The sequence below is a fragment of the Doryrhamphus excisus genome, linkage group LG16 (genome assembly GCF_037039965.1).
Source record: "Doryrhamphus excisus strain RoL-2023G ecotype Guam linkage group LG16, RoL_Dexc_Guam_v1.1, whole genome shotgun sequence".
NCBI lineage: Eukaryota > Metazoa > Chordata > Actinopteri > Syngnathiformes > Syngnathidae > Doryrhamphus > Doryrhamphus excisus.
The window spans coordinates 6,527,455-6,544,097 of NC_136372.1; the positions used below are offsets into that span (position 1 = coordinate 6,527,455).

Below are 16,643 nucleotides of genomic sequence, written 5' to 3' on the forward strand. Positions count from 1 at the left end.
TTCAACATGTCTTCCTGAGGAAGGTGATGGGAGTGAGACCACATGACCAAAGGAGTGAGAGTGGTGCTCACACTTAAATATTCATACCAAGGACACAATATGAATATGCTCATGAGACAATAATGACTGTGTGGTGACTCATTTTCAGTGGATAGCGAATCCTACACAAGCTGTACACTGACTACTCCAAAGTAGTCCAATTTGAGGGGTGTACTCACTTTTACGAGGTACTGTATAACCTCAGTGGAGGTAAAAAAAAAAAAAACATGGCACAAAAGAAGATGGCTGTAAAGTGTTGTTACGTGTTGTTTTTTTTTATACCGTCTGTGCTCATTTTGGTTCTGTTGACGTCGTTGACGTCGTGTGAGCGCCGTGTTCATGGGAAACAGGCAGCTGCTCAGGCCAGGTCCTTCCTGGTTTACATACAGGCCTGAAAAGAGGTCAAGAGAGGCTATGAGATGAATTATAAATAAGATGTAATTGCTCGGCTCTTCTGTGATTGGTCAGAGGAGGAAGAGGGGGCGGGGGGGGGGGCACATACACTTTTTTGCAGCTTTATATGGTTATGATGCTATCTAGTATATACAGTGGTGTGAAAAAGCCGCCTTCCGGGTTTTTTATGTTTTTGCTTGTTTGTTTGTCACACTTAATTAGTCAATGACAACAAAATCCAAACCTACATGGCCCTATGTGAAAAAGTGATTGCTCACACCGGTGTTAAAATATTGAAAACATAACTGAAATTAAATGCGATCTATCAGTTTGGAAAATGTTATCAAGCCATTTGTGAAGCTTTGGGACTCCAGCAAACCACAGTGAGAGACATTATTCACACATGGCAAAGACATGGAACAGTGGTAAACCTTCCCAGGAGTGGCCAACCAACCAAAATTATCCCCTGAGTGGAGTGACGACTCCTCCAAGCGGTCACAAAAGACCCCCCCCCCCCCCAACAACATCCAAAGAACAGTGTTCATGACTCCACCATAAGAAAGACACTGGGTAAAAATGCCTGCATGGCAGAGTTCCAAGCCCAAAAACACTGCTGAACAAAAATAACAATAATAATAATAATTATTATTATAATAAATAATAAGGCTCGTCTCAATGTTGCCAGAAAACACTTAATGATCCCCAAGACCTTTGGAAAATACTATGTGGTCTGACGAGACAGAACCTAAACATATTGGAAGGTGTGAGTCCCATTATAACAGTAATAAGAACATCATACCAACAGTAAAATATGGTGGTGGTAGTGTGATGGTCTGGGGCTGTTTTGCTGCTTCAAGACTTGCTGTGATAAATGGAACCATGAATTCTACCCAAAAAAAAAACCTGAAGGAGAATGTCCGGCCATCTTTTTGTGACCTCAAGCTGAAACCAACTTGGGTTCTGCAGCAGGACAATGACACACCAACACACCAGGAAGTCCACCTCTGGATGAAGACTTTGGAGTGGCCTAGTCAAAGTCCTGACCTGAATCCTATTGAGATGCTGTGGCATGACCTTAAAAAGGCGCTTCATGCTGGAAAAGCCTCCATTGCGACTGAATGACAACAATTCTGCAAACAAACAATTCTACACAGCACTCTATGAGACTCATTGCAAGTTATCACAAACGCTTGATTGCAGTTGTTGCTGCTAAGTGTTGTGATGACTTTTTCACACATGGCCATGGAGGTTTGGATTTTTTTGCTCCCTTAATAATGAAACATTTAATTTTGAGTTCAGTTGAGTTGTCATTGACTAATATTTAAACATGTTTGATGATCTGAAACAATTAAGCATAACAAATAGGCAAAAAAAATACAAAATACAAACACTGTAACTATATGGGCAAAAGTACTGGGACGCTTGACTGGGTTAATACATCTCATACATGTCTTTCAAGTAAAACTGCAGCATCTGACAAGTAGACATTGCTGTGCCTTTTACACAGAACCTCGCAAAGGTCAGTTATTGCTATAAACCGGGTGCGCTTTCACACAGCGACATGGCATGCCACAATTAGATAATTCCATAATACAGTATCAGCGACTTGTTGAACAGTAACAATCACTTTTAACACAACAGGGCAGGAAACTGATTTATTACTGGGTTAGATTTTCCCAATATTCTTCATTTTGGAGCAACATGCTGAACAAGACCATCACATTTATGGAATATGTTTATTAAAGTCCACATCCCTGGTGTATAAAGTACTATTAAAAAAAATATAGTGGTATTTATCACATAGCAAATAATGCAAAGCCAATTCAAACATTTTTAACCCCAAATAAAATAAAAACTAATAATTTTTTTAAGAATAATAAAATTAAAAATATATAAATAATTTAAAAATTAAATTAAATTAAATTAAATTAAATTAAATTAAATTAAATTAAATTAAATTAAATTAAATTAGGAATAAAAATATATATATTTTTTAGAATAATTATAGTTTTACATGCAGAAAATGAACAGATGGAATTTATTGTTGATGCGGACTTCCCGAGATCAAATTCAATACTGTTTCTCACTGTCTTCACCAAAGTGCTGGTATTCGCAACTTTATTTGGCCCCATGACAGGTTATTTTGTATGCACAGTTAATACAAAATGCACAGACAATGAGTCAGCAATAATTAGGTGTTTTGTTTGGACACTTGATTCTACAGAACAATATTATTTACTAGTTTGTGAAAATTGAGCCGGTGTAAAAACGATGGAAAATTTGAGCAAAAAAAAAAAAAAATCATATGAAAACTGCTGCATCTTGGTGTGTACGATTTTTTTTAAAGGCAACCCACACAGTTGTCAACAGTTGTCCATTATTCAGTGCGTCCCAATTCTTTTGTCCACATATTAACAGCCCGCCCAAACCTTGGAAGGCAAACTGTGCAGTGTCACACGCATAAATCCACCTTAGCACGGTGCATTAAAGGTTTTTTTCATCACGTAAAAAGTCCACACTGTCATGAGGGAGGAATGCACATTTTTTTTTAAATTTCCTCCACCCTGAGCTTAAATGTTCTGACGCCGTGTCGGTGCTAGCAGGCGACTTTGTACGGGCTCACGCTCTCTCCTCGGGCTGTGGACGCATTTTTTTTAACAACGCTCTGCACGCTCAAGAGCTGCAGAACAAACAAAAAAAAAGGTACGTTTGTTTTTTGTTTTTGTTTTAAAGAACAAGCATCATGCGGAATGATTCTACCTGACTTTGTCTCTGTGTGTGTGTGACTGTTTGCACAACCTCCCACATGAATTTATCACAGTCTATTAGGCCCACTTTATTAGGTACACCTACACCATTTAATGACATCATGCAATAGTAGTCTTAAGGATGCTGTTTATTATTATATATTATTTGTGGAGGATCCTATGGGTTGTGTTTAAAATGGTTTGGAAGACTACGTATATCCTGTCTTTGGAAGACAGATATCCTCCATGTTTTTATCATCATTCGACAAATTCTTAATGACTTATGGACAATTCATTCATAAGGCCCAGCCTTGCAGAAACAGTTTTGCTTAATGGCGGCCATGTTTTTCAACCAATGTAATTTTAATAAAACACACATGTGCTTGTCAGTCAGTACATACCTTTAAGTATGTACCAAATTTCATAGAGATACAACAAAACACTCTTACAGTGGGTGTTTTGTGCTGGGTGAGACTTTTCATGTCAATTGGACTTATGGGGTTGAACCTTGGGGTTTCATTAATGTGGTGTATCAAAGCACAGGTGTGCATGTTTGGAGCAATTTTCACCCTTTTGTGTGTAGAGGTTCAGGACTATGCGAACCCCGTTGTTAGTCCCAGTGTTGGTCAGTATTTTTTAATAAGCAAAAAACAGGACAAATTTTTTTGTTGTTTTTAAATTATTGCATTTTTTTAAACGTTTTTTAATGTTGTAAAAAATATTTTTGTATTTTTTATTTAATTTGACAATTTCTAATAATTATAGTAATTTCTTTAAATGTCATTATAATTTTTTAAAATATTATATTTAATTGTAATTCACAATTTTCACCACCAGGTAGCGCAACCACACGCCAACTGCATTGGAATGCATGAAAAAAATGATATTGAGCCACGTGGTATACATTGCCATCGTCTACAAACAGTCTATCTTTGCAAAAAAATGACTTTTGAAACATTATTCGGTTGTACAAGTGTACCTAATGAAGCGTCCTTTGAGTGCCTATGTGTTACTATGGGCCTTTTTTGTGTAGCTTGCTGTTGATTCAGTATTACAGTATTTGCAAATATTAGGGTGATTTGTCAGAGGTCACACCTTGTCTACAGTATTACAGTATATTGACATACTGGTGGTGGTGCTGCTGCATACGAGTAGAATAAAGAATATACTGTATTAGTACACTCAGTGGGGTCAATGTGTTGGTTTTTATTTCCCAAAAATAAGCTGTGACCTGGATGTTCTTGTCAGCTTGGCTTCCTCCCCCGCCCTTTTCTATGGACGTGGTTCGATTTGAATGTATTGGCTAGAACTGTGTATTGTTTCTTTAAGGTGTATAGTATTTTTGGTGTGAGTGCTCAGGTGTATACACTTTATCAGTATATGTATTATATATTGTGTCTAAATGATGGGAGAATAAAAACGCAGTCAAAGCTGAAGTGTCTTTTTTTTCCTCCTGCCAGTTATAATGATAACCACCTTGCAGAATGGAAATGAACAGAATGGTTGGAGATAATACACAGTTAGCTTGATCATGCACAGGGACCTGTACCTAGGCAACATAGACAAGGCATACTAAATAATTAATGCGATCGCTCCTTCCACCAGTTATTCATGATAACCACCACCTTGCAGCATGGAAATTAACAGAATGGCTGGAGATAATTCACAAAGTCCAGTTAGCTTGCTCATGCACAGGGACACAGGGACCTGTACCAAGGCAACATACAATAGACACGGCATACTAAATAATTAATGCGATCGCTCCTTCCACCAGTTATTAATGATCCACCACCTTGCAGCGTGGAAATGAACAGAATGGCTGGATATGATACACAAAGTCCACAGTTTGCTTGCTCATGCACAGGGACCTGTACCTACACAACACAGACACGGCATACTAAATAATTAATGCGGTCGCTCCTTCCACCAGTTATTAATGATAACCACCACCTTGCAGCATGGAAATGAACAGAATGGCTGGAGATGATACACAAAGTCCACAGTTAGCTTGATCATGCATAGGGACCTGTACCTAGGCAACATACAATAGACACGGCATACTAAATAATTAATGCAGTCGATCCTTTCACCAGTTATTAATGATAACCACCACCTTGCAGCATAGAAATGAACAGAATGTTGGCGATAATACACAAAGACAGCTTGATCATGCACAGGACCTGTACCTAGGCAACATAGACACGGCTTAATAAATAATTAATATAATCGCTCCTTCAACCAGTTATTGATGATAACCACCACCTTGCAGCATGGAAATGAACAGAATGGTTGGAGATAATACACAAAGACAGTTAGCTTGATCATGCACAGGCACCTGTACCTACACAACACAGACACGGCATATTAAATAATTAATGCGGTCGCTCCTTATTAATGATAACCACCACCTTGCAGCATGGAAATGAACAGAATGGCTGGAGATGATACACAAAGTCCACAGTTAGCTTGCTCATGCACAGGGACCTGCACCTAGGCAACATAGACACGGCAAACAATCGCTCCTACCACCAGTTATTGATGATAACCACTACCTTGCAGCATGGAAATGACCAGAATGGTTGGAGATAATACACAAAGTCCACAGTTAGCTTGCTCATGCACAGGGAACTGTACCTATAGGCAACATACAATAGACACGGCAAACTAAATAATTAATGCGATCGCTCCTTCCACCAGTTATTAATGATAACCACCCCCTTGCAGCATGGAAATGAATAGAATGGCTGGAGATGATACACATAGTCCAGTTAGCTTGCTCATTCACAGGAACCTGCACCGAGGTAACATAGACACGGCATACAATCGCTCCTACCACCAGTTATTAATGATAACCACCTTGCAAAGTCTAAGTAAAGAGACTGAAAGTTATGGTTGATAACCATCATAATAGATATAACCAGAATGAGCGGACACAATACAACAGCCACAGCTGGCATGCTTATGCAGGAGCACATGTACAACATGAACATGTATAAGCACTCAAGCGACACGTGTGCATCTCTCATCTCCATCTGACATTTTGCGTCTTCTATTTGAATGTCATTTACGAGCACTAACCTTGCCATGGATCATTAATTAATTTGCGCTCATAGTGGCTTCTTTATCTCCCACGGAGAGTCATTAATGGAGCCATTTTCACACCAACAAGAAAGCTCGAAAACGCAGCGAGAGTCCATTTGGTAGCGAGTTCGGAGCGCCCCGCGTCGCCAATTATCACGCAACGCCAACTCGTTGAAGTGTCATTTTCTGGGAATCATTTACATGTTCCCTCCTTTTGCCCCTGAGACTCTTTCAGTCTGGAAGTGCTAATAACGTTCCAAAGCGAGGACATCAATTCTATTCCTTAACTGTCACCACTGGCAGGATTCATGAGGCCATCTTCCCGTCTTGGCCAACACAAACTAGAGAAACAAACACAAACAAACTGGGAGGATATTTATGTATGTGCACCACATAACTTCTTTGTTTTGTTTTTTAAAGCGGCCATATTATTTAATTTTACATCAGGTACAAAGCTATAGTTTGTTATGTCTTCACTGGTATATAAAAAGATATTATGTTTATTTTTTTTGACCTGAGGGAAATATGTGTAAAAAATCAAAAATAAAATAAAAACAAAATGTAAGAAAAAAGTAATAATCTTAGCTATTAAATAATATTAATTTTATCATGTGAATATTAGTCGAATAAAGTCATGAATAACACCCAGTCCTTAATTAATTATAATATTACTAGGAGGAAATATGTATATTTTATACAAATATTAACAGAAAAATACCTGCACAAAAATATTATATTATATATTATTATATTACACTACAAAACACTACTGTAGAATGTTATAATAGGAAAACATTTTCATAAAGAAGTGCTAATATTACAACAAAAGTCATATTTTTACTCAACTGATGGCATCATAGTACAAGAATAATGTTGCAATATTAGCAAAAAAAAAGGTCACAATTTTCCTGGACTCCAATTCCAATAAATAAAGTTATAACATTATGAAAAATTGTCTTAATTTTACAAGAATAAATTTATAATAGTGATAACAGAACAAAATCTTAATATTACAAGAAAAGGGAATCATTTTAAAATATGGTCATAACAGTACAAGAATAAAATTGGAACATTACAAAAAAATATTATAATTTTATTAAAGTCATGATAGTACAAGAATAATGTTGTAATATTAGCAACAAAAAATGTGAGAATTCTACGTAAAGTAAAGTTTTAATATTACAAGAGAAAGTAATAATTATATTAAAATTTTATTTTTGTATTAAAATTAAAATCATTTTACAAGAATAAAGATTTAATATTTAAAGAAAGTCATAAATTTGTTAAAATATGTAAAGTCATAATACTGGTAAAGGTGATAATTTTATGACAATAAATTGAATGACACAAAAATGCTTTAATGAGAAATTGCCCAAATAAGGTCTTAATATTGCAAAAAAAAAAAAACCTTTGACTGGGGAAAATATATCAAAAATATTTTAAGATAATAGAGTCATAATATTTATAGGAAAATAAGAAGGACTGTAATATTGCAAGAAAAAAAATCAGAATATTGGTAAAATAAAGTTACAATAAGAGAAAAAATTTGACTTTTCTAAGAATAAAGTCATTATACCTTCTAATATTGCAAAATAGTCATCATTTTACTATAATAAAGTCAAAATATATACAACAAGAATATACAAGAAGTCACAATTTTGACAAGAAAATACTCCATAAATAATCTATTTTCTATGCCGCTTAATCCTCACTGGGGCTGCAGGGGTCTGCTGGACTGGTCGCCAGTTCATTTTTCAGATAAAATGATATTTTTTCATAGTCATAGTATCAAAAAACCCCATAAAATTGTATATTGAGCGACTATATTGATTGTGGTGAAAATCATTCCATGATAACAACATGCTCATGTAAGCACAGCATGTGTCTCATCACAGGCCGCCATGACCTGCTGACCCCTCACGTGTTGGTCACATCACGTTCCCTCCACGGAGCAAAAGGACACACGTCTCGGCAGCGTCTCCTCCACGTGTCCGTGTGTGCGAGCGCAGCAACCGCCCGCTGTTGTCTTCCGCTCTCTAATAGGCCGAACATTAAGAGGTCGTGATGATGGAGTTAACGCCAGCGGGTGGGGGGTGGTGGGGGTGGTATGGGGAGTAGGAGGTGCAAGCTGCTCAGCTGTTATGTCCCTGGTCTTAAATATACGTCTTCGCTGTTTGCGTTAAATCAGCTCAATTTGCCCGGCGGTGCAAAGCGGGCAGGAAATGAAAGCAATTGTTTGCTAATGTGGCTACAAAACAATATGCCCGGTTTGAAAATAGTATTCCATTTGAAAGACTAATCTATTTGCATGTTTTTATAAACTATAAAAACTGTTTATGATTCTTTCCCGGCTCTTTGAGCAATCAACCGGTCAACAATAAAAGAACAGAAATGAATTCATGTGGCATATTTTCTACTGTCGGTAACTTTAATGTCCTATCTAAATAAAGAAATAGCAGACAATTGTGCTGCTAAACGTGACGCTAACAGTATAAAGTACTTGGAGAGCGACGATCGCAACAGGAAATGAAGTGTCAGGTGTTCAACTTAAACACCTCCGACGACAGAATATTGCCTGGTTGACTTCATTCGGTGTTATACAGAAATGCAACACGGAAAAACACTTTCATGAAATTGGATGGTGTTGTTTATACAGAACGATACGGAAAAAAAGAGACTAGCGCTGCCAAAAGTGGAAAGTTGTCGCGTCAACCTGTTTTTTTTTTCAGTGTTGGCGGTGTCAACATGGAACAGCTACATGGAAAAAAATCTGGAAAAAAGGCGGGTCTCAAACACGCGGCCCGCGGGCCAAATGTGGCCCGCAGGACACTAGTTTGAAGCCCCCGCTTTGTTTAATGTTTAATGTTAGTGCGGCCCGCACAAGTTTGATATGGATGCTGTATGGTATCATGTACCCAGAAAAAATGATTACGTTTGATTAATGTTCATGTTAAAGGTTAAATAACTGTTAATAGTTATACTCCTTATCCGTGTGGAAGTGGTAAGTTTTTGGCTATTTAAGTTTAAAGGAAATAACTTGAAGGCTACCGTTTAGGTCGCTAGCTCTCTAGTTTGCGAGTTAGCATGTGTCACAAGACCCTGCAGTTGCGCAATATGTTGTAAATAAAAAAAGTATGAATATAATTATTATATTTATTTATTACTGATTGATTGATTTTCTTTATTCTTGATTTGTTTATTTATTTTTCATCTTATTTTGTGTAGAAAAATAAAAATTAAGATATTTGAAAACAGTGGAATGTTTTATCAGAGCTTTTCTTGTAGAAAATCGGAACCAAAGCAAAGTTTATTCATTTTTCAGAAAACCTGTTGCGGCTCCAGTGGCCCCCAGTTAAATTGAGTTTGAGACATCTGCTGTAGCCAGTTGGAAAAGTCGTACGACATCCAAAGCCGGAAAAGTTCCAGGTCAACTTCATCTCTCCAGGGTGACACCGATGGAAAAATTTTTGTAATTCCTTCCAACGGTTTCATTCAATCACAAGTATCATCTTGTTCCTAATAAATTGTCTTGTTTGGCAGTGGACTTGGTGCGAGAGGCACGTAGGCAGAGACCTTGAGTTGATTCCACTCAACTTTTTTTTTCCATCCATCTACCAAAGCGAGTGGATCAGCAGAACCACAACTTGCTGTTATTAAGCGAGGAAAACTGGCTGCGTCCAACATCGAGACAATTTGGCACCGCTGTTGCATGTGTTTGTTCTTCCAAAAACCGCAACCACTGCAACTCTTTAGGAAAGTAGATTTGCAGAGCCCATCAGGGTCGGACCATGGTAGAACTACAGGGTCAGAACCTTGGACTACACAATACTTTTCATGGCGGCCATGCAGAGGCTAACATATCTGGGCTATATGTATATGTAGGTACTATGTATATGTAGTATAGTAGGATGCATACCTCTCAATATGATGTAGTACACAGCTACCAATGGCAACTGTAACAAGAAAGATATTATTTAAGGATGCCCGATAATTAGCGGTACTGATTGTTATTGGCCCAATATCAGCTGACATCGGCATCTGAAATTGAGAATTGGACGATATCAGATATCGGTTGTCAGGAATACAGCCAATATCAATAATATTATTAGAATAAAAAAAAATATTTCTGCATTTATTTGCATCTTTTTAAAAATATTATTTTATATATTATTTAAATATTTTTTTTCAATTTATATTATATTTTACATTTTTATTCCAGGACAAAATTGTCAATATTACAAGACAAACATTTTCAACATAAAGTCCTGATGTTACAAGAATATATTCACACAAAAATAAGTCATATTTTAGGAGAATAAAGTCATCATAAAAAATGTGCAGGATTAAAAACTTTTTTTTTATTTAAAAAAAAAATTTAATTAAAATTTTGTAAATGACAACAAATCATTTACTAGAATAAAGATGTAATAATATGAGGAAATCTGGACTATAGAAGGGATAAAAGTTTAATAAATAAATAAAAATAATAATAACTAATAACTAAACTAACAATACTACAACATACAACAAAAATATTTTTGAATGAATATTTATTATATGTTTTTTTTATTATTTAATATTATATGCATTTTTCCATTTATTTCCATTTTCATAGGAAATATTAGGTGCACCTCTTAGTTGACAAACTGCATATTAACTGTATTCTAAATAAATATTTGTAATTTTTGTATACATTTTTAAATCATAATAATAAACATTAATAAACAATAAAAAAAAACATTCTTACAAAATAATTTTGCAAAATTTTAAAAAATAGTATTTATATTTTTGAATATTATTCACACCTCAGTGTGATGCAACACTGCTGCAAATTACATAAATTACATAAACAATATAAACGTTTCTTTTTAATAAATATCTGCATTTTCCTATTCATTTTTAATAAATGTTTTTATTATTAATAGAACACATGAGAAAAAGCTCTCAGTATGATGCAGCGCATGGCCACAACAATAAATCCAGTGTCAAATATTGTGTGCAAGCGTACCTAATGTTGTGTCCAGTGGGTGGATTTGACTTGGACTGGATTGGACCGCCATGTCTTCACTTGATTTCCATTCGTCTGCACACACGTTGGGAAACATGTGGGGGGGGGGCACAATGAGTGTCAGGTTGAGTGTAATTTGACCAAGTGTGCACTGACCTATCTGTAACAGCAGCCATGTTTCCATCCATTCACTTCTCTGAACCAATCAAGACAATATGATCCTACACGGAAAGATGCTAAGTTGGCTTTACACTTGCCAAGTCGTTAAAAGAACAATATAAACCGAAACAAAGCTCACTTCATTTACATGTTATGTAATGTAATGTAATGTATTGTAATAGATCACAGCCATAGTCAAGCTAGACGCCGTATTGAGCACTGAGTAGTAGTCAACGTCGCCGCCATATTGGATGGGTCATAAAGCTCCTTTTAAGCGCCTTTTTAATAAAAGATATTCAAGTTAATTCCTCCCGTTTATACATTCATACACGCACTAATATACTTGGGAAACAGATAAAGAAAAGTGCTGTAAGTACATATAGTATTTACTTGTATTCACCGACAGCGCAGCTTTGACACTATATGTCGGCGACGTTGACTTATAGCAGCAGTGGACAAACAAACTCGATGCGGCGTCTGTCTTCGATAACAGCTAGTTTGTCAGTAGTTTTGAAAAAGGATAAACTAAAAGAGTAGTAGTTATACAAGTTTCCCCCCACAGAAATTGGTATTTTTAGAGTAAGGTTGCAAAAAAACAATGGCACTCGAAAGTATTAAAACAGATGTCAGGTTTGAGCTAATGGAGATCTGCTGACCTCTTACGGTAAGTAGGGGTACTGCAACTCGATGAAGTTGTGATTACACTTTTCGTTTATTTAAAGCTGCCGCATTTAATATTTGACCAAATGTGTTATTTTCTAAATGTATTTAAAATTATAATGTGAACACCTTGGTTAAGACACATGAATGGAAATATTTTGTCCTAGCTTGTTTTGCAGTTACACAGACAAATGTCATATGTTCTAGTATATTTCCAGATAAGAACACACACCATCAATAACCAAAAAGAGGCTATTTCTGTTTGTTTTTTTTAATCGCATATCCAACAATTCCTTAAGCAACACAAGAAGTCAGCCATTCCCTGAATATACGTCTGCCCCCCCCCCAACATGGCTTTCTGTTCATTGAAGAGTGAACATACACACAGCATGTGTAGCTACACATGTACACGATGAGACACACACACAGCAGCGAGCACTGGCGGGGGCGGCTGGGAGGTTCCTGGTAAAAAGTTCAGTCTGACTTGTTTCCGCCCCGGCTCTCCGATGAGACACTGTGAATGTGGGGAAGGCCGTTTTTCCATCGTCATCATCTTTGTTGCGTACAAAATTTAAAACGAACCGTGTGCACGGGCGGCGAAGACGGACGGGAGGCGTTTACTCCAACACTACCGTGCCGCCTGCCGCCTGCAACGCCGCTTTCAGTTTCTCCGCCTCCTCTTTGGAAACATTGGCACGGATCTCCTGGGGAAGCGACTCTACAAGTTTCTTGGCCTGGTGGAGAGGGCACAAAAACGGAAGACGCTGTCAGCTGACATGTACGGAAATAATCTGCTTCAGAACCGGTAATGTTGGAAACATGCAAGTGTAAAATACATGGAAAAAAAAACTACAATCAAAGTGTAATAAGAAGTTAATCAACGTGAAAACACAAGCCGTATACTTCTGCAAGTTGGCTTGTATGTCCAGCTCAAATTTGACCATTCTTAGCTGTCAAGTGTAAAAAGAAGTTAACCGCTGTATTAAAAAGGTAAAAAACAACAACAAAATCCTCAGTCTTAACTAGAGATGTCCCGATCCCAGCCGCTGTATTTTAAAGATCCAGTTCCCGTATCACATTTATAAGTCTGGGCCAGACTCCCACTAGGTTAAGTGCGGTAATTTGTCGAAACAAAATGTACCATGGAGACATTTGTTACACTTTGGACCAGGGGTGGGCAAATGTTTTGACTCGCGGGCCGCATTGCTTTAACAAAATTTATGAGGGGCCAAACTATATATTTTGCACATAACAGTCCACCTGAAAGTATTATATCTGTAAAAGTGTGTGTGTTGTGTCTCTTTTTTTCCAGACGCACTTTGTAAACAGCAGACCACATCAAATAACGAAATTGATAAAAACTACTTAAACCGTCAAAAGGTTGGCTCAAGCCATGATGCCAGGTTGTATGTTGAGTTTAAATTAAATACAGTAAAGTCTCGTTATATCGATATCGGTTAAAACGAATTACTACTTATTACGATACTATTTTCATTTCCCGGAAAATTTCTAGTCTTTTATGATATAATTAGCCCCGTTAGTACGATACCTGGTTATTATGATAATCCGGTTAATAGGATGCCCTTTTCATCTCCTGCCAGACAATTTGGTCTGCTTATATCGATACAAAAGCAGCTTAAATCAATCTTTGCTTAAGGATTTCAATACCAAAAAAGAACACGGCGAACGGCTGCTTCCAGTCAACTTTATTTTTCACACTTCCACCACCAGAGTGCAGCACACACAGCGGAAAACACCCGTCCCTCGCACCTACCCCTCCGGGTGGCAACACCTTCCCTATCGATAGTTCCGAGGTGAATTATGTCCCGGTAACCGGTATTCACTACAGCGTAAGTTTATTTTTATTTACTGTAGTACAAAATTTATTGTAGTACAAAAGCATGCTAGATACGCAATCCATGAACTCAAGGAGAAAATTACATGCCATATTAAAGATCCGCCCACTTTTAATGCAGTTCGGCGCAGGATCGGATATATGGATAGTCCGGTTATATCGGTATTTTTTCCGACTCCCGAGAATATCGATATAACGAGACTTTACTGTACAAGGATGAAGAGCCTTGAACCAGTCATGATGTGCTATACATATCACTATATTGACACTTACTATGGTACCCATTATGTCATTGGGTGGTCATATCACCTTGTACTTTGGTACGTGACAAAAAAAAAAAAAACTATATTAGGAAAGCAGGAAGTGAACAAATGTAACAGTTACTGACTGTAAAAGTACCAGATGGAGGGGTAGGATTTAATAAGCTTTGCTTCTTCCTACTCCTTTTGGACATGTGGAACTGTGAACTGATTATGTGATGCATTCAATTGTAATCTGATGCATGTTCAAATGAAATAAAACCATTACCATTACTATTAATATATTCTAAAGTATTCAGCATGAACATTTTTGAATCTATTTATTCTGAAAGCAAAATATTCCCACATTTTCTGTGAACATTAAACGGCGCCCTCTGCTGGTGAAAAAGTCACCCATTACAGTATCACTTTGTGCTTCCCAACCCAAAGGTAGCTGGTTCAATTCCTGCTTATATATTGATCATGTTGTCTAAGGTTAGAATCTAAATAAGTGGATCAGGACATCCCTAGTCTTGTCAATGTGAGTTGGCTATTACCAACATTAAATGTCGTCTGTGCAGAAACAAAACAATATTGTATATTTGTCTTCTCTTATTCACGTCTGCTTTTAACCCCTTAAAAATGCTTATTATTTTTCCTAACAATATTATACAAATTGCACGGTTGTACTATGACAAAGGTGAAAAAGGTGAGCTTACCTGCACCAGGTTCAAGCCTTGGATGCAGTTCTTCACCTCCTTTATGAGTTTGACTTTCTCGGCCGCGTTGACTTCCGTTAGCTTGACGATGAAGTGAGTCTGCTCCTTCTTGACGGGCGCTTCATCTTCTACGGCCTATATCCACATGGAAGGGGGTGGGGCAACCGTAAATAAGAGCGCGCAATGAAAGGAAGGAAGTAGGAGGGGGATGCTTTCAGTTGGGCGGTCCATGCTGGTAGGTATGCTGGAGCCTATCCCAGTATTCAGGCGAGAGGCAGGGTACACCCTGGACTGGTAGCCAGCCAATCGTAGGGCACATATAGACAAACAACCATTCACACTCACATTCATACCTATGGGATAGTGACTTCTTTTTGTTGCACATATATTAAAGGACATCTTTATTTATTTTAAAACACCGCTTACCTGAGCTACAGGAGCAGCTGATGCAGCCATCGCCCCCATCGGCATCATTCCGACATCTTGAATGTTCAAAGTTTTCTGTCACAAGAGGAAAAGCAAAGCAGCATCAATATGTGTATTAATTAAAAGCATATTCTATTATGCAGGTGTCTAATTGGTTAAAACAGTGTTGTGATTAGGGGTTACAGCACCCCCTGCTGCTTTGGCATGCACATGACAGTCTGTAATTGACAGACTGATAAGACATACCTTGAGGAGCTCATTTAGGTCCGAAACTTCTAACAAAGTGAGGCTAGCTATGTCGTTTACAAGCTGCTGGATTTTGGGGGAGTACTGTTTCGTGGAGCCGTCAAACGGAGGGGTGGCGAGGGCTTCTGAGGGCGAGGCGGTGCTGGTTTTGAGGAGTCGAAGCGCACACAGCGCCGGTGTCTGCTGCTGAAGCTGTTGCCTGTAGGAAAATAAAGATGTAATAGTTAGTATGGGTGAATTAGGACGTCAAAATCACAACAAAGTCCCACCTTAACGTGTTTATCAGCATTATAGGTTACAATTAAGGTTATATTTTACAATTGCAGTGCCTGTTTGTAGCTAGCATCATTCTTAAACATGAGTGACCTTGACTGTGAATAGCATAAGTGGTTTAAATATTGGGAGAAACACCAAATATGCTTAATTTTGGTACAACGTTCAAAATAAGTGCAGGAAATGTCACATGACCTACATACAGCTAGCATATAAGACATTAGTGTATTATCTAAGTATGCTAGCTAGCTAAAACTAGCTCAATGGCTAAATGTTGACTATAGCAAGTGTATAAACGTCATATTTCATACACAAATTGTACAAATTTCGTTGGTTTAAAGCGCCAAAACACAAATGTCAGTCGCTGGATGTCTGCCCTTGAGGAGGCGGTCAGTCGGATGCTGAGCTGCCCCCTCCAGGTGTTACATGAACGGCAACAACCGGCGCAAACGTACCGGTGGATGCTCGCCGCGGCCCGCAGCGCCGTTCGGAGGCAGCGTCTGGTGCAGTACATGCTAGCGGGGCGGTGGCTGGAGTCCTCAAATCCCGGTGTTACCCTTCAATGAGCAGCCAAGGTTGGTCACAGCCGAGACTGTTCAGACAAGCGACTCTGCCTCAAAAAAAGCACATGGCGTCCTCAGTAAAACTGACCTACCCGGCATGCATTGCGCCAACTACGGGTGCCGGCGTAGACCATGGATGTTAAATGTCTACTTTATAAAAACGTTGAGTTTGCTCATACATCACGTTAATGTCGTGTCTTTATAGTGCAAAATCAATAGTTAAACTAATATGTTT

At 37.8% G+C, this 16,643-nt stretch overlaps 1 protein-coding gene across 1 annotated transcript; it reads right to left on the bottom strand.

Annotated features, from left to right (window-relative positions):
• Positions 1–12,127: 12,127 nt before the first annotated feature.
• mrpl12 (mitochondrial ribosomal protein L12) lies at positions 12,128–16,490 on the bottom strand. Its single transcript, XM_058048183.2, has 6 exons — positions 16,301–16,490; positions 15,573–15,771; positions 15,327–15,401; positions 14,901–15,035; positions 12,670–12,821; positions 12,128–12,601 (listed from the first exon to the last, which is right to left on the bottom strand). Exons 1-5 carry the CDS (start codon positions 16,357–16,359, stop codon positions 12,705–12,707), a joined length of 585 nt encoding a protein of 194 aa, XP_057904166.2. The 5' UTR covers positions 16,360–16,490; the 3' UTR covers positions 12,128–12,601; positions 12,670–12,704.
• Positions 16,491–16,643: the final 153 nt, after the last annotated feature.

What these genes read in the sequence shown, in the direction of transcription:
- mrpl12 (XM_058048183.2), bottom strand. Translation starts at nt 16,359, where the DNA reads ATGTACTGCACCAGACGCTGCCTCCGAACGGCGCTGCGGGCCGCGGCG. An exon ending in ACCTAAATGAGCTCCTCAAG is followed by an intron (nt 15,402 to 15,572) that starts GTATGTCTTATC and finishes CTCTTGTGACAG; the next exon opens with AAAACTTTGAACATTCAAGA. An exon ending in AAGGCTTGAACCTGGTGCAG is followed by an intron (nt 12,822 to 14,900) that starts GTAAGCTCACCT and finishes CCTCTCCACCAG; the next exon opens with GCCAAGAAACTTGTAGAGTC.